Source organism: Octopus sinensis, linkage group LG12 (genome assembly GCF_006345805.1).
Source record: "Octopus sinensis linkage group LG12, ASM634580v1, whole genome shotgun sequence".
Lineage (NCBI taxonomy): Eukaryota > Metazoa > Mollusca > Cephalopoda > Octopoda > Octopodidae > Octopus > Octopus sinensis.
In genome coordinates this window covers 57,672,872-57,691,240 of record NC_043008.1, presented here as the reverse complement: position 1 = coordinate 57,691,240, position 18,369 = coordinate 57,672,872, and the positions used below count along the sequence as shown (strand labels likewise).

At 39.8% G+C, this 18,369-nt stretch overlaps 1 protein-coding gene across 1 annotated transcript in view; it reads right to left on the bottom strand.

Annotated features, from left to right (window-relative positions):
• The window catches only part of LOC115217985 (spermidine synthase), a 30,571-nt gene that overhangs the window by 5,377 nt on the left and 6,825 nt on the right, over positions 1 to 18,369 (bottom strand). Inside the window, exons 3-7 of the mRNA XM_029787724.2 lie at positions 17,403 to 17,523; positions 11,595 to 11,687; positions 9,965 to 10,118; positions 2,248 to 2,331; positions 53 to 198 (exon numbers count right to left, since the gene is read on the bottom strand). Of these exons, the coding sequence (XP_029643584.1) occupies positions 53 to 198; positions 2,248 to 2,331; positions 9,965 to 10,118; positions 11,595 to 11,687; positions 17,403 to 17,523 (598 nt within the window). The remainder of the gene's footprint in view (positions 1 to 52; positions 199 to 2,247; positions 2,332 to 9,964; positions 10,119 to 11,594; positions 11,688 to 17,402; positions 17,524 to 18,369) is intronic.

Genomic DNA, 18,369 nt, shown 5'->3' with positions numbered 1-18,369 from the left:
AAAAAACAACAAAAAAAACAATCAGATATTTCAAAACTACAATCATACTTACTGGGTTTGTACTACAAATGAGAAAACCAATCTGACCACTTGGATATGTAGGTATTGTTGTATAACAGTATTCTACAACAGGATAAATTTGGTGGCAGAAATTTTTCATTGATTTAATCAAGTCTAAGTGAAGCCACATTGATTCACCTGAATTTAAAAGAAAATAATATTAAAACACATGGAGAGTAAATAAATTTGATTTGATGGCATATGAGACACTTGCCCCAACCTGCAAAAAAAAGCATCTCAAAAAGAATCACCCAGGTCCAATATTACATACTTTAACCATTTAGCTGTCAGATAATTCTGTCTAATGTAATGCTTATTCATTCACATTGTTTTAAATTAATCATGCATTATAGGCGTAGGAGTGGCTGTGTGGTAAGTAGCTTGCTTACGAACCACATGGTTCCGGGTTCGGTCCCACTGCGTGGCACCTTGGACAAGTGTCTTCTACTATAGCCTCGGGCCGACCGAAGCCTTGTGAGTGGATTTGGTAGAAGGAAACTGAAAGAAGCTTGTCAGATATACGTATGTTTGTGTGTCTGTGTTTGTCCCCGCCAACATTGCTTGACAAGCGATGCTGGTGTGTTTACGTCCTTGTAACTTAGCAGTTCTGCAAAAGAGACCAATAGAATAAGTACTAGGCTTACAAAGAATAAGTTCTGGGGTCGATTTGCTCAAGTAAATGCAGTGCTCCAGCATGGCCACAGTCAAATGACTGAAACAAGTAAAAGAGTATCTTGTAGCCTTGAGATTTCATTAACCCTTTCGTTACCGTATTTATTTTGAGATGCTTTGTTTTTCTCTCAATTATTTTAAATATAACAAAGAATTTAGTAAAATAACTTAGCTATCATTAAGCTAGTGTTAGGAATATAAATTGCAACTAATGTTTGGTGGTATATTTTGATGCAAAACTTATGAAAACAAGACATTTGTACTACAGAGCCGGTTTTGGCCGGGTTAGTAACGAAAGGGTTAAAGTGATTATTTTTAGAATGACAGTGTGAGGGGCTGGATCATAGATTTGACATTTTGATATGCTTTAGTTTTAAATGCCCCCAGCTGCTCAGACAATACTAAAGTCTCTCACAGAATACAGAACCCTGGAGATATTGCACTATGCAGGTGGGCTGAGGAAAACAACAAGCAGTTTAATGCTGGAAAATTCTAAGCCCTGTGCTCCTGACATATAATGACTTTATATTTAATTTTAAATGATATTGTAAGGTAAGTGCGAAAGGCTGGATCTGGCTAGTTTGAACACAAAACATGTAGAATATTTGGGTTGCATATGATCAGTTTAAATGCTGAAAGGTTAACACACTAAAAACTTTCTCCTGAAATGCATAGCTGAGCTTGGGGTATGTCTAATAAGCCCGATGCCATCAAGCATGATATATTTGTAATTAAAATATAAAAAACACACATACAGATGGAGACATTCAGCTTGATAAATTTATAAGTTCAAAATCTGAATTTAAAAGTTAAGAAACAGACATCTTCTATATTACACTCCACTAAAATCTTACCATTTTGTGTTTTACAACTCTAGGTTATGTCAAGATTTTTCAGGGGTAGAATTGCTTCCTTAGTAAGACAGAGATGCCTGTAGTCCCAATGAAGAGAGCAGCCTTTTACCCTTTGACTCATCATCATCATTTAACAGCCATTTTTCCATGCTGGCATGTGTTGGACAATTTGACAGGAGCTGACTAGCTGAGGGGCTGTTCAGGCCCCATGTCTGTTTTGGCAAGGTATCTATAGTTGGATGCCCTTCCTAACACCAACCACTTTACAGAGTGTACTGGATGCATTTTATGAGGGACCAGCACCTAAAAGCCCACAAGATTAAGGATGCTCAGGTGGGGAGAGATACAGGAGACAAGCCAGTGTGCAAAGACAACCACGATTTTACTTAGCTTGACATATCTCAAGCACAGTAAATTCCAGGAGTCTTGGTCCCCTGTTATACCCTCTGCGAGACCCAACATTGTCTGAAGATCCTTTCTCACCACTTTGTCCCACGTCTTCCTGGGTCTACCCCTTCCACATGTTCCCTCCACAACTAGAGATTGGCACCTCTTGATGCAACTGTCTTCATTCATACACATTACGTGGCTGTACCAGTGCAGTCTTCTCTCTTGCACACTACATCTGATGCCTCGATGTGTGTAGATAATAAAATTTTACCTTGGTTGCATATAATTCCATTTGGTTTGAGAGCATTCTTCATTAATTCATAATAGGATTTCTCAAAGAGGGAAGATGCAGGACCTGAAAGAATAGATAGGGGGAGAAAAAACAAACTTTTTAATTTTAATATATAAGATATAAACAATGAAAATAACTTGTAGCAAGTTTTTTCTTTCACATTTCAGCTTTTCAATCCTTTATAAAATACTCTCTCTCTTTATTCTTTTACTTGTTTCAGTCATTTGACTGTGGCCATGCTGGAACACCACCTTTAATTGAGCAACTCGACCCCGGGACTTATTCTTTGTAAGCCCAGTACTTATTCTATCGGTCTCTTTTGCCGAACCGCTAAGTAACGGGGACATAAACACACCAGCATCGGTTGTCAAGCAATGCTAGGGGGACAAACACAGACACACAAACACACACACGCATATATATATATATATATATATATATATATATATACGACGGGCTTCTTTCAGTTTCCGTCTACCAAATCCACTCACAAGGCTTTGGTTGGCCCGAGGCTATAGTAGAAGACACTTGTCCAAGGTGCCATGCAGTGGACTGAACCCGGAACCATGTGGTTGGTAAACAAGCTACTTACCACACAGTCACTACTGCAAAATATTTATCTGCATTTTCTGTTGTGTCTGGGGGAGTCATTTTCTTTTTGTGCCTTTTAATTTAACACACTCACCAGTGAAATTTCCACTTATTTCTTATTTCTATTTTCCTAAAATTTTCGTTGCATCTTGCAACCTTTTCAATAGTCTTGACTGTCCGTTATTTACACTGCATTCTTTTTTGTTTGTCTGTGCGCATGTGTGTGGGTCAGAGTGTGTGTGTGCCTATGCTTGCATGCATGTACATATGTGTGTATGTATGTATGCATGTGTATGTATGTATGTGTGTATGTATGCATAAGCATATATGTGTGTGCATCTGTATGTATGTATCCTACATATTCATGTATATGTGTATGTATGCATATGTATATATGTATGTATTCTGCATAGTCATGTGCTTGTATGTCCGTGTTTGTGTATGAGCATGTGTTTGTATATGTACGCACCTGTCTCCTGGTGTGTGCAGGTCTGTGCATGTGTGTGGTTTGCAACTATGTACCATGTTTGTAAGTATGGATGTGCACCTCTATGTGTGGGTCTGTGTCTCCATATGTATCCTTGTGTGGAGTAAAGTGTGTGTGTGTGTGTATATATGGTCATTTGTTTCAGTCTCCATTTGCATATGTGTGCTTGTCTGTTCTTACAACCTATGAACCTATCCGTCTGTATGTTGATCTCTTTATTTTCATATCCATATGCTTACATACAAAAAAAAAAAAACCCAATCCAAAGCGAAATATTTATCTGCACTGTATCTAGTGTTTTGTTATTATTATAGTTGTTGTTATTGCTATTGAGGCAGCAAGTTGGCAGAATCATTAGCATACCGGGCAAAATGCTTAGTGGTATTCCATTCATCTTTATGTTCTGAGTTCAAATTCCACCAAGGTCGACTTTGCTTTTCATCCTTTTGGGGACAATGAAATAAGTATCAGTAACACATTGGGGTTGATGTAATCGACTAGCTCCCTACACCAAAATTTCTGGCCTTGTGCTTAATGTAGAAAGGGTTATTATTGTTGTTGTTGTTACTAAGGCAATGAGCGGGGCAAAATGCATAGCAACATTTTGTCCGTTTTTATGTTCTGAGTTCAAATTCTGCCAAGATCAACCATGCCATGGTCAATCTTGGAAGAAAGGCGGCAAGCTGGTAGAAATGTCAGCACGTTGGACGAAATGCTTAGCGGTATTTCGTCTGCCGCTATATTCTGAGTTCAAATTCTGCTGAGGTCAACTTTGCCTTTCGGGGTCGATTAAATAAGTATCAGTTACACACTGGTGTCGATATAATCAACTTAATCCGTTTGTCTGTCTTTGTTTGTCCCCTCTGTGTATAGCCATTTGAGGGCAGTAAAGAAATAAGATCGACCATGCCATTCATCCTTTCTGGGCCAATGTAATTCCCCTGAAATTGCTGGCCTTGTGCCAAAATTTGAAATCTTTATTATCATTACTATTGTTCCTCCACCGAGGTCAACTTAACCTCTCCTCTTCGCAAGACCATTAAAAAAAGAAACAACTGAACACTGGCGTCAATGTAATCCACTAGTCTCCCTCTGCCATAATTTCAGGTTTTATGCTTATAGTAAGAAAAGAGTATTATTACTAAATAAACTTGAAGGCAGGTGTTGTTTGTAGATAAGTAGGTCACAGACACATTTCAAGCTACATTGTTACCTTCCCATAGTTGTGACGTGAGAAAGTCAGCCCGACAGAGCTCCTCTTTCAATAAGATATTTTTCTTAATAGAAACCATAGATATAATGCCTGTAATATTTGAGGGAAGTTAAGGTGGCGAGATGGCAGAATCGTTAGCATACCAGGCGAAATGCTTAGTGGTATTTCATCTGTCTTTACGTTCTGAGTTCAAATTCCGCCGAGGTCAACTTTGCCTTTCATCCTTTCAGGGTTGATTAAATAAGTACCAGTTACGCACTGGGGTCAATGTAATCGACTTAATCCATTTGTCTGTCCTTGTTTGTCCTCCCTGTGTTTTGCCCCTTGTGGGTAGTAAAGAAATAGATATTTCATCTGCCGCTACGTTCTGAGTTCAAATTCCGCCGAGGTCGACTTTGCCTTTCATCCTTTCGGGGTCGATTAAATAAGTACCAGTTACGCACTGGGGTCGATATAATCGACTTAATCCGTTTGTCTGTCCTTGTTTGTCCTCTCTGAGTTTAGCCCCTTGTGGGCAGTAAAGAAATAGAAATAGGTATTTCGTCTGTCTTTATGTTCTGAGTTCAAATTCCGCCAAGGTCGTCTATGCCTTTCAGGGTCAATGAATTAAGTACTAGCTGCATACTGTGGTCGATCTAATCGACTGGACCCCTCCCCAAAAATTTCAGGCCTTGAATATTTGACCTGTAGCATACTGTAGGCACATTATGTCACCATGGTTTTCTCCCCTGAATATTTGAGGGAAGTTACAATGGAGAGCTGGTAGAATTGTTAGCACACGCCAGGCAAAATGCTTTGCAACATTTCACTCATCTTGACATTCTGAGTTCAAATTTTGCCTTTCATCCTTTTGGGGTTGATAAAGTAAGTACCAGTTGAACACTGAGGTCGATGTAATCGACTTAACCCCTCTCCCAAACTTGCTGGCATTGTGCCAAAATGCGAAACCAATATTCGCGGGAAGTTGTGACATTCACACCTTTCTGCAAAGATTAACAGAATAATCTGACAAGGCAGCCTCTAAGTGATTTTCAACATGCTAGAAACAGCAGCCAAATCTTCCTCAACCATCACCCTATGTAATGCCTTTAAAAAAATGAAAGAGATGTTAGATTATCTAGTTCTGGATACATTGCACTTAACCTTTAGCACCCTGAATTTTCACTGGGATTGTTTCCCCTGCCACTACAGGGGAGAAAACCATGGTGACATAATGTGCCTACAGTAAGATACAGGTCAAATGAAATACAGGATAGTCATGGTTGGAATGTCTTAGATACATATAAATATGAACATTGTCTTTATATATATATATATATTCGTTTGCTTGTTTCAGTCATTTGACTCCGGCCATGCTGGAGCACCACCTTTTAGTCGAATCAAATTGACCCCAGGACTTATTCTTTGTAAGCTTAGTACTTATTCTATCGGTCTGCTTTGCTGAACTGCTAAGTTACTGGGACCTAAATACACCAGCATCGGTTGTCAAGCGATGTTGAGAGGACAAACACAGATACACAACATATACACACACACACATATATATATATATATATATATATATATATATATATATATATTATATATATATATATATATATATATATATATATACACATATATACGACGGGCTTCTTTCAGTTTCCGTCTACCAAATCCACTCACAAGGCTTTGGTCGGCCCGAGGCTATAGTAGAAGATACTTGCCCAAGGTACCACTATATATAGTAGAAAACATTTTCCCAAGTTTCCTTGCAGTGGGACTAAATCCAAAACTACATGGTTGGAAGGCAAACTGCTTAACCACACATACAACCATGCCTGAACCTCATAGCCAGACACATTATTCTTTTCTACTCTAGGCACAAGGCCTGAAATTTTAGGGGAGGGGGTGCCAGTCGATTAGATCGACTCCCAGTACACAACTAGTACTTAATTTATTGACCCCGAAAGAATGAAAGGCAAAGTTGATCTCAGCAGAATTTGAACTCAGAACATAAAGACAGATGAAATACCCATTTCTTTACTACCCACAAGGGGCTAAACACAGAGGGGACAAACAAGGATAGACAAACGGATTAAGTTGATTACATCGACTCCAGTGCGTAACTGGTACTTAATTTATCGACCCTGAAAGGATGAAAGGCAAAGTTGATCTCAGCAGAATTTGAACTCAGAACGTAAAGACAGGTGAAATACCGCTAAGCATTTCACCCGGCGTGCTAATGTTTCAGCTAGCTTGCCACCTTGGCCCAGATATATTATCATAAAGGATTGGAAAAAAACAACACCACTTGCATGACAGTAGCACTCGTTTGGAACTATTACGAAAAGTCAAGTCAAGCAGACAGTAACATGCAAACACACATACATACATACATGTGATTTTTAGTGATGAAAATTAAGGTCGACATGGTTGAGTGAACATGTTTAGTAACAATCCCAAAATAAAGCTCTGTCAAGTGATAGAGTGGGGAGGAGTTGTTCCTGTGGAGCCTAATGGTTGAATAGTTATGGTTTGTGTCTATGTACGCAGGCATCAAATTTTGTTCTCCACTAAATTTGTGCATTAGTATCATATGGGAAAAAGTCACGATTATGTCCAGAGTTTAACTTACTAGCTTTTACTCTTTTACTTGTTTCAGTCATTTGACTGTGGCCATGCTGGAGCAGTGCCTTTAGTCAAGCAAATCAACCCCAGGACTTATTCTTTGTAAGCCTAGTACCTCTTTCTATCGGTCTCCTTTGCCAAACCGCTAAGTTACGGGGACGTAAACACACCAGCATTGATTGTCAAACGATGTTGGGGGGACAAACACAGACACAAACATATACACACATACATATATACAACGGGCTTCTTTCAGTTTCCATCTACCAAATCCACTCAAGACTTTGGTTAGCCCGAGGCTATAGTAGAAGACACTTTCCCAAGGTACCACACATTAGGACTGAACCTGGAACCATGTGGTTAGTAAGCAAGCTACTTACCACACAGCCACTCCTACACCTAAAAATACAACATATCAAGCAGTAGTGTATGTGTGTGTGAGAGAGAGAGAGAGAGAGAGAGAATAGTTGTTGGTGAATGTAGTTTGTTAAAGTTTATTCAGTATTGGCTGGTATTTTTGTTTGAAAATATTTCCTTTGTTTGACTGTCGCTGTGTGACAGCTTTAATTTACAGTACCAGACATCTTGTCACATGACATTAAAGAATGACAGGGCAACTTACAAAAGTTTCTAAACCTAATATCACATGGTCAAAACATACCCAAAACAGATATTAAGTGGAGCCAGGTTCTCTCTATAAAAACAAGAGAATTTTTGAACTCCAATCAGAAGCAAGACAATTGCAATTGAGCTCCATGTCTTTCTAGCTCAACTTTTTAAAACCAGAGAAATCCGTGATATCATTTAAGTCCTTAAAAATTTTTTAATTAAAAATCTAAATGAATCCCGGTGAATTTTCAACTTATATATATATGATATATATATATATATATTTTTTATTTGTTTCAGTCATTTGACTGAGCCCATGCTGGAGCACAGCCTTTAGGACTTATTCTTTGTAAGCCTAGTACTTATTCTATCCGTCTCTCTGCCGAACTGCTAAGTGACGGGGACGTAAACACACCAGCATCGGTTATCAAGTGATGTTGGGGGGACAAACAGACACACAAACATATACACAACCACACACACACATATATATATATATATATATACGATGGGCTTCTTTCAGTTTCCATCTACCAAATCCACTCACAAGTCTTTGGTCGGCCCAAGGCTATAGTAGAAGACACTTGCCCCAGGTGCCACGCAGTGGGACTGAACAAAGAACCATGTGGCTGGTAAGCAAGCTACTTATCACACAGCCACTCCTGCGCCTATATATAGTAATAATAATATAAGTTAGGATATTATAACACTTATATATACATCATCATTGTTTAACGTCTATTTTTCATGCTAGCACAGGTTGGACGGTTCGACTGGGGTCTGGGAAGCCAGGAGGCTGCACCAGGCTCACGTCTGATCTGGCAGTGTTTCTACAGCTGGATGCCCTTCCTAACACCAACCACTCAGCAGAGTGGACTGAGTGCTTTTTATGTGGCACCAGCACAGGTGAGGTCCGTTTTGTATCATTTTTACAGCTGGATGCCCTTCCAAATGCCAACCACTTTACAGTGTGGATTGGATGGTTTTTATGTGTGTGTGTGTGTGTATATACATACACACATGCTTTGTAAAGTTTCTATCTATCAACCTATTCACAAGACAGTGGTCAACCTAGGATTATAATAGAAGGCACAACACATATCCAAGTGTTATTGCACAGTGCAGTGGGATTGAACCCAAAGTCACAAAGTTGTAATGCAAACTTCTTGACCACACAGCCATGCCTGCACCCCATCCAGACAAATATACATATACATCTACAGATACACACTCACTCATACAAACATGGGGTAAAGAATCCCTTCAGTCATGAATGACCATGGAATTGCACTTGGAAAGTTCCCCTCTGAAGCACAAGTCTGGGCAAGGTTGTTTATAGAAGACCAGCAGTTGCCCATGCATACCGGCCTCTCCTCTCCATTCCACCGATGTTATTGAAGAGAAAGGCAAGGGCCAATAGTTTGGCACCAGTGATGTCGCAACTCATTTCTACAGCTGAGTGAACTGGAGCAACGTGAAATAAAGTGCCTTGCTCAAGAACACAACACGCAGCCCGGTCCGGGCTTCGAACTCACAACCTCACGGTCATAAGATCGACGCTCTAACCACTGAGCCATGCGCCTTCACATACATATATACACATATATAAAAATACATATATGTATATGTGTATATATACATGTACATACATACAAAGATATCTATACACACACACAGCTTGTCACCGATACAGCTTGGCACCTGTGACGTTGCAACTCATTTCTACAGCTGAGCGAACGGGAGCACATGAAATAAAATGTTTTGCTCAAGAACACAAAACACAGCCCAGTCCAGGAATCGAAGTCACTACCTCATGATTGTGAGCCCAACACTCTAACCTATTTCTTTATTACCCACAAGGGGCTAAACACAGAGGGGACAAACAAGGACAGACATAGGTATTAAGTCGATTACATTGACCCCAGTGCGCAACTGGTACTTAATTTATCGACCCCGAAAGGATGAAAAGCAAAGTCGACCTCGGCGGAATTTGAACTCACAACGTAACGACAGACGAAATACTGCTAAACATTTCGCCCGGCATGCTAATGTTTCTGCCAGCTCGCCGCCCAACACTCTAACCACTGGGCCATGTGCCTTTAAAAGTATACAAATACACACATGCAAATGCAGCAAAAGTGCCAGCAATAAGATAAATATTAGATAAATATGAAAGGAATACAAACCAATGGGATCGGAAGAGTCAGTGATGATGACATCGAATTCATTTTTATGATTCTCCATAAATTTAAACCCATCACCATAATGAATCTTGCATTTCGGACTAGAAAAACCACAAGCTAGTTGTGGTAAATACTTCTGTGATAATTCAATTACTTTCTGTAGGGAGAGAAAGACAAAAGAAAAAAACTTAGAGAGAGAGAGAATGGGAGTGAGAATCAAAGAGTTAGAATAAAACAGAATCTAAGAGAAACAGGGAGAGTTAGAAAGACACAAAGGAAGATGTTAATGAATTCATGCATACATATACACAAAGTGTTTGTGTGTATACATACACACACACACATGTATAGGCCCAGAGTGTATAGCACAGGTAGATGCCTTTTGTGTGTCACCAGCATGGGTGTGTCTTGAGTGTCACTGGTATGGGTGCCTCTTGCATGTCACCAGGAAAAGTGCCTTTGTATGTCACACATGGGTACCTCTTGCATGTCACCTGCACAGGTGCCTCATGTCTGTCACTGGCACAGGTGCGTTTTGCATGACACCGACACAGGTGTGTTTTGCATGTCACCAGCACAGGTGGCTCTTGTATGTCACCTGCACAGGTGCCTCTGTCTGTCACTGACACAGGTGTGTTTTGCATGTCACCGACACAGGTGCGTTTTGCATGTCAGCAACACAGGTGTGTTTTGCATGTCAGCAACACAGGTGTGTGTGCATTTTGCATATCATCGACACAGGTGCGTTTTGCATGTCAACGACACAGGTGCATTTTGCATGTCACTGGCACAGGTGCGTTTTGCACGTCACCGACACAGGTGCATTTTGCATGTCATTGGCACAAGCATGTTACCCAATTTCACTCTCAAGTCATTGATCATTACAAAGCTATATTAGAAGACCCTTGGCTAAGACTGTACAGTGGGACTGAACCTGAAACTGTGGTTGCTAATCAAATTTCTGAATCATACAGTCCTGAGTATCATCTCTTTGTTTGATTTTTTTTTTTTGTTCCATTCTACCAAATCAACCAACTAAAACCCTCTTTTACAAAACATACACCTTGCAACAATTTGAAAAGAGACTTCTATGTGCTTTTAACCCTTTAGTACAAAGGACGACACCCATGACAGGCTCATCTGGAAGGCAATAGCACCAGATCTTCACCCCGGTTGGTGTATGCAGAGAGGCAGTCAGCTGAAGACATGGCTCACAACAGTCAAAGCAGATATGAAGCTCATTCTTGGCCCTCAAGTCTTTGGCGTTCATCGCTGGAACCAGGAATGGCTTTAACATGCTGCAGAATTGGCTGCTGACAGACATGCATAACCACTTTGGCCCATGACATGGTGAACTCAATAGGAACCAGCTTAACCCCACCAAGGTGAATGCCGTTACAAGACAAGACAGGCAGAACCTTAACCCTTCAGCATTCAGATTGCTCTGTCAAGTGTAACACTTATTTATCCACAATTGCTTTGGATTAACCATGCATTATCCTGTAACTTTGAGATTTCAATGATGTGATCGTTTGTTTTTAGAATGACATTGTAGGGTAGTTGGGAGAGGCCAGATATGGTAAGATTAAATTCTAAAGGGTTAAAGAGACAAAGAAACATCTATGTACTTTACCTTATCGATCTCACAAAGATCCACAGTTTCAACATCAGGATGTTTCACAATTTCCCTCAGAACACCTCCATCACCACCACCAATCACTAACACCTGCAAAACAACGGCAACAAAGTATATTAGAGTGTTTATATATTTAACTTCATTACATTATTAATAAAATAGTTTTAAAGAGACAGGTACAAGTACTCAACGATGGTTACAATTTGCATGACATTGCTGGAGAACTAAGCAGGAAGTTATATGATAAACGATAAATGTTGCCCTTTTCAAGCCTAGCCAGGCTCATGGGCCCGGTTTCCCGGTTTCTGTGGCATATGTGTTCCCTCAAGCTGGACGGGACGCCAGTCCATCACAGCACTACTCAAGAAACAGGAAGAGAGAGTGAGAGAAAGTTGTGGCGAAAGAATACAACAGGGGTCACCACCATCCCCTGCAGGAGCCTCGTGGAGCTTTTAGGTATTTTCGCTCAATAAACACACACAATGCCTGATCTGGGAATCGAAACTGTGATCCTCCGACCGCGAGTCCGCTGCCCTAACCAGTGGGCCATTGTGCCTCCAGGAAGTTATACACAAGCTGCTAATGTGGGAACCAACTTACAGGGGACAGAATAGAAGAAGAGCTGCTCAATTATTTATTGATACAAACCTCAGTAAGGAGCAGTTGCCATAAGCAATGGAGAATGTTCATGAATTGTGGAAAGACTTTATCAGGAATGTTCAACCATGGTTACAATGATTTGATTAGATTTGAAATGAACTTGGCCATTAGCAAATGGCCAAGTTAATAAAGTCCCCAGTGTGGAAGCAAGGCTTGGAATATAAGGGCCTTAGAGCTAATTTAGCGAAAAAAACCAAACTCCTAGTAAGTAGGAAAACAGACAAATCACAAGTCCCTTCTGGGAGATGGCCCAGCTCAATATGTATGAAGGGTGTTGGTAGAAGCTCCATACATTATACCCAGTACAAGCTTTGAACATGTTAAAGGTGTAGAGGAATCACAGGAAGGTTGGTGGAGAATATAGTCTTTGTGTGTGGAAAATGTGCAGGTACAATAAGCACTAAAAATGCACAGGTGTATGAGTGGCTGTGTGGTAAGTAGCTTGCTTACCAACTACATGGTTCCGGGTTCAGTCCCACTGCGTGGCACCTTGGGCAAGTATCTTCTACTATAGCCTTGGGCCAACCAAAGCCTTGTGAGTGGATTTGGTAGACAGAAACTGAAAGAAGCCCATCATATATATGTATATGGACGTGTGTATATATGTTTGTGTGTCTGTGTTAGTCGCCCCAACATCACTTGACAACCGATGCTGGTGTGTTTATGTCCCCCTAACCTAGCGGTTCTGCAAAAAGAGACCGATAGAATAAGTACTAGGCTTACAAAGAATAAGTCCTGGGGTCGATTTGCTCGACTAAAGCCGGTGCCCCAGCATGGCCACAATCAAATGACTGAAACAAGTAATAGAGTAAATGAGTAATGAGAGACAATAGACTCCCTCAAATACTCGGGGGGGGGGGGGGGGGGGGAGGGTCATTAGCAGTAGTAGATAGCTTTTGTTACCTAGGAGACCAAGTTAGTAGTGTTGGAGGAAGTTCTGAAAGTGTAGTTGCTAGAATAAGAACAAGCTAACAGGCTGGCCAAAGTTCACACAGCTTCTACCTTTGTTAGTAACTAAGGGCCTCTCCTTCAGAGTGAAAGACAGATTGTATGATGCCTGTGTATGTACAGCTATGTTACATGGGTGTGAGACATGGGCTTTGACTAAAGAGGATTTGTGAAAGCTTGAAAGAAATGAAGCCAGCATGCTCTGCTAGATGGGTAATGTCAGTGTGCATGCAGGACCGAGTGCATATGATTTAAGAGGAAAACTGGGCATAAGAGGCATCAGATGTTGTGTGCAAGAGAGAAGATTGCACTGGTCTGGTCATGTGATGTGTATGGATGAGGACAGCTGCGTAAAGAAGTGCTGAGCTCTAATTGTGGATGGTACCCGTGGAAGGGGTAGGCCCAGGAAGATGTGGGACGAAGTGGTGAGAAGGGATCTTTAAAAGCTGGGCCTCACTGAGGAAATAACAAGCGACTGAGAGATGTGGTTTGCTGCACTTGATAAGATATGTAAACCTAAATAAAATTGTTGTCTTCCACACATACAGGCTTGTCCTTTCAGGCGCTGGTGCCACTTAAGAAGCACTGTGCCAATGCTGCATAAACTACCCATGCCAATGGTACTTAAAAAGCACCCAACACACTTTGTTAAGTGGTTGGCATTAGGAAGGGCATCCAGCCACAGAAACCATGTCACAACAGACAACTGGAGTTTGGCCAGCTCCATGTCAAACTGTCCAACCCAACATGGAAAGCAAGTGTTATTCTCCAGCATGACAATGCTGAAGAATAACACTTTTTCCGTTTACCAAACTTGGCCACTTTTGATGTAACTTTTCATTCACTCGACCAAGTTGTTGGTAATATACATCTGCATTGATGGTCCTTCCATATTCCAGCAGCTCATAATGGACGATACCTTTCATGTTTCACCAAACACAGAGCAAGGATTTTTTTTTTGGATGGAGTAGTTCTGGTTTTGGTGTAGGCTCTGGCCTCTCATTATGTGATAACCATTGTCTTTTTTGTTTTCTGTTGGGATGCAAAGCCCATTTTTCATCACCTGTAACAATTCACTGCAGAAATGACAGATTCTTATTCCTAGTTAGAAGGCTGCTGCAGATAGTAGAATATTGTGTTCAGTTCTCAAGCTTAACTTTTTTGTTACCAACCCGGCTGAAACCGGCTCTGTTGTACAGATGTCTTGTTTTCATAAGGTTTTAATTAATTAAAATCTTCCAACTAACCTCAGTCACAATTTATGTTCCTAACACTAGCTTAATGATAATTAAGTTATTTTACTAAATTCTTTGTTATATTTAAAGTAATTGAAAGAAACAGAGCATCTCAAAATAAATACAGTAATGAAAGGGTTAACCCTTTCGTTACCAACCTGGCTGAAACCGGCTCTGGCTCTTTCGTACAAATGTCTTGTTTACGTAAGTTCTGAATTAAAATCTTCCACCAAACCTTTGTCACAATTTATGTTCCTAACACTAGCTTAATGATGACTAAGTTATTTCACTAAATTCTTTGTTATATTTAAAGTAATTAAAAGAAACACAGAGCATTTAAACAGAAATACAGTAATGAAAGGGTTAAGCTAGTGTGGAAACCAAATTCCTTTTTTGCATACTTTTCCAATTTGCCTGAGATGTTCTAAATAGTTGAACATGGTGTTTTGATGTGGAAGCAGTACAATAAATAGTTCATTCAAAAGGTCATCATTCAGAATGGGTTATCTTCCAAAGCAAGGCTTGTCAGATATGTCATAATTGCCATCTTTAAACCTTTTAAACTGTAGCTGGCATGTTCGAGTTTTTAATGTAACCGGATACACTTCACAAATACTTTCCACTGCTTCTCTAGCAGCACTTTTCTTTCAAAACTCATACAGTAAGCAATGGCGAATATGTTGTTTCCATATAGTTCTTACCAAAATAACTATGAATGACATACTGCCAGATAGAAGAGATGATATACTATTTCTAGACAGTTCTTGCCTAGTAGACCTTGGCTCCATTTTATTCATAGTGGTGAAAAAAAACACAATTACTTTCTGAACATCCTAATATTTGCATTGTTTGGAATTAATCATGCGTTATCTCATAGCTTCAAGATTTCAATATAGTAATTTTTAAAAAATTTTAGAATATTACTGGGAAAAGCTGGATTCGGTCAGTTTGAACATAAAAAAAGGTGGAATATTTTGGCTGCATATGATTGGTTTAACCCTTTCGTTACCGTATTTATAATAATAATGATGAAATTATTGTATACAGTGCTCAGGTGCACCGCAACTTGTCAGAAAGTGCGTATAAAGCATATGCAGTAATGTACAAATGTCTGGGAAGTGAACAGTGTATGAGTCAGATACATGCTTGCGTGTGTATGGAGGGGAGAAAATCAGGTGTAGTGTTGGCGAATGTCAGGAAGCATGGAAGTTTTGAAAGATGCAGTGCTCCAACAACTAACAACTGATGCCAGGAGTTTGTTCCATGCTTCAGCAACTCTTAGCGTGAAAAAATGTTTCTGAAAGTCATGGGAGCTGTGCTGTTTTCTGACTTTGTAAACATCTCCACGGGTGTTAGACAGGTGGAGTTTGAAAAGGTGGTCAGAGTTGTTGTTTGTAAGATGGTTAATAATTTTATGGGTGTCTGCCAAGTCAGCTGCCAGACGTCGGAGTTTCAATGTGTCCATGCCCAGGGAAGTAAGGCGATCAGAATATTGGGCTTTGTTTTTGAGATGCTCTGTTTCTTTCGATTAATTTTAAATATAACAAAGAATTTAGTAAAATAATTTAGTTATCATTAAGCTAGGGTTGAGAACATAAATCATGACTAAAGTTTGGTGGAAGATTTTAATTCAAAACTTATGAAAACAAAACATTTGTACTACAGAGCCAGAGGTAGTTTCAGCCGGGTTGGTATCGAAAGGGTTAAATGCTAAAGGATTAGCATTCAAACCAACTTAAACCTGAATAGGATTGGCCTTGCAAGAGCCCTGTGCTGGTACCACATAAAAGCGCCCAGCACACTCTGTAAAGTGGTTGGTGTTAGGAAGGGGCATTCAGCTGGAGAAACCAGGAAAAGATTAAAACCTGGTGCAGCTCTCTTGCTTGCCAGCTCTGGTCAAATCAACCCATGTCAGCATGGACAACAGATATTAAATGATGATGATGATTACTCTGTCAAATGTAATGCATATTTATTCACCTTGTTTTGAATTAAAAGGGTAAAAAAGTCCCGGGGTCGATTTGCTTGACTAAAGGCGGTGCTCCAGCATGGCCACAGTCAAATGACTGAAACAAGTAAAAGAGTAATATTTAAAACATACTTGAAAAGACTCGCCAAGCTAAGTAAAAGCGTGGCTGCCCTTGCAACCCCCACCAGCTGAGCACCCCTAATCTAGCGGGCTTGTAGATGCTGGTGCCATGTAAAAAGCACCCATAATGCTGCACTCACAGAGCGGTTGGCGTTAGGCAGGGCATCCAGCTGTAGAAACACTGCCAGATTAGATTGGAGCCTGGTGCAGCCTCCTGGCTTTCCAGACCCCGGTCGAACCGTCCAACCCATGCTAGCATAGAAAGCGGACGTTAAACAACGATGATGATGATGATGAATGCGGCTATATAAAAGCACCCAGGACACTCTGTAGAGTGGTTGGTGTTAGGAAGGGCGTCCAGCCATAGAAATCAATCCAAAAGAGACATGAGGTCCAAACAGCCCTTCAGCCGGTCAGCTCCTGTCAAACCATCAAACCCATGCCAGCAAGGAAAAGGACATTAAATGATGAAGATGATGACTAAAATTAAAACAAAAAGATAAATAGAATCAAATAAAACGAGATATAGTAAAATAAGAGAATAAAGTAATTAGCCATCCATTTGTTTACCAAAATGTGTGTGTGTGTGTGCCTTTGTGTTAGTCTCTCCACCACTTGACAACCAGTATTGGTTTGTTTACATCCCCATAACTTAGCAATTTGTCAGAAGAGACCAATAGACTAAGTTCTAAACTTAAAAAAGAAAAAAAAAAACTACTGGTGTTGCTTTGTTCAGCTAAATTTTTTTTTAAAGGTGGAGACCCAGCATGGCCACAATCCAATAAAGGAAACAAAAGGAGAAAGATAAAGAAGATACAGGAGAGAAAACAAAGAAAAAAATAAATAAAATAAATAAACAAATATCAGAAATACCTTTTTTGGACAAGGATGGCTATTGAGTGGTAAATTTGCAATCATTTCTTGATAAGCAAACTCATCTCTTTCGGTACATTGAATAACACCATCAAGAACAAGTACTGTTCCGAAGGATTTGCTGCAAAGATCAATATAATAAAAGTACATTCTTTCATTGACATAGAAAGGAAGGAGAAAAAGAAAGAAAGAAAAGAAAATAAGCAATTAATATTACTTATTAAACTAAATTTAGAAACAGAGATAAGAATAGTTACATGCTACGCACCCCCGGATCTTATATATGAAACAGGAAATCAAATAGTAAATAATAGCAGGGAATAGAGAAGTAATGAGATAGACAGATACAGAGATAGAGAAATGACAGGAGATAGAAGGATAGACAGATACAGAGATAGAGAAAGAGAAATGACAGGAGATAGAAGGATAGACAGATACAGAGAAAGAGAAATGACAGGAGATAGAAGGATAGACAGATACAGAGATAGAGAAAGAGAAATGACAGGAGATAGAAGGATAGACAGATACAGAGATAGAAGGATAGACAGATACAGAGATAGAGAAATGACAGGAGATAGAAGGATAGACAGATACAGAGATAGAGAAAGAGAAATGACAGGAGATAGAAGGATAGACAGATACAGAGATAGAGAAATGACAGGAGATAGAAGGATAGACAGATACAGAGATAGAGAAATGACAGGAGATAGAAGGATAGACAGATACAGAGATAGAGAAATGACAGGAGATAGAAGGATAGATAGATATAGAGATAGAGAAATGACAGGAGATAGAAGGATAGATAGATACAGAGATAGAGAAATGACAGGAGATAGAAGGATAAAGGAAACTATTAAATGACACTAAGTGGTATTATTAATGGAACCAATTACACACCCAAACAAAAAATTCAGACATTTATACAGCAGAAAACTGAACACAAAACATTAGAGGATTGAAAACTGAT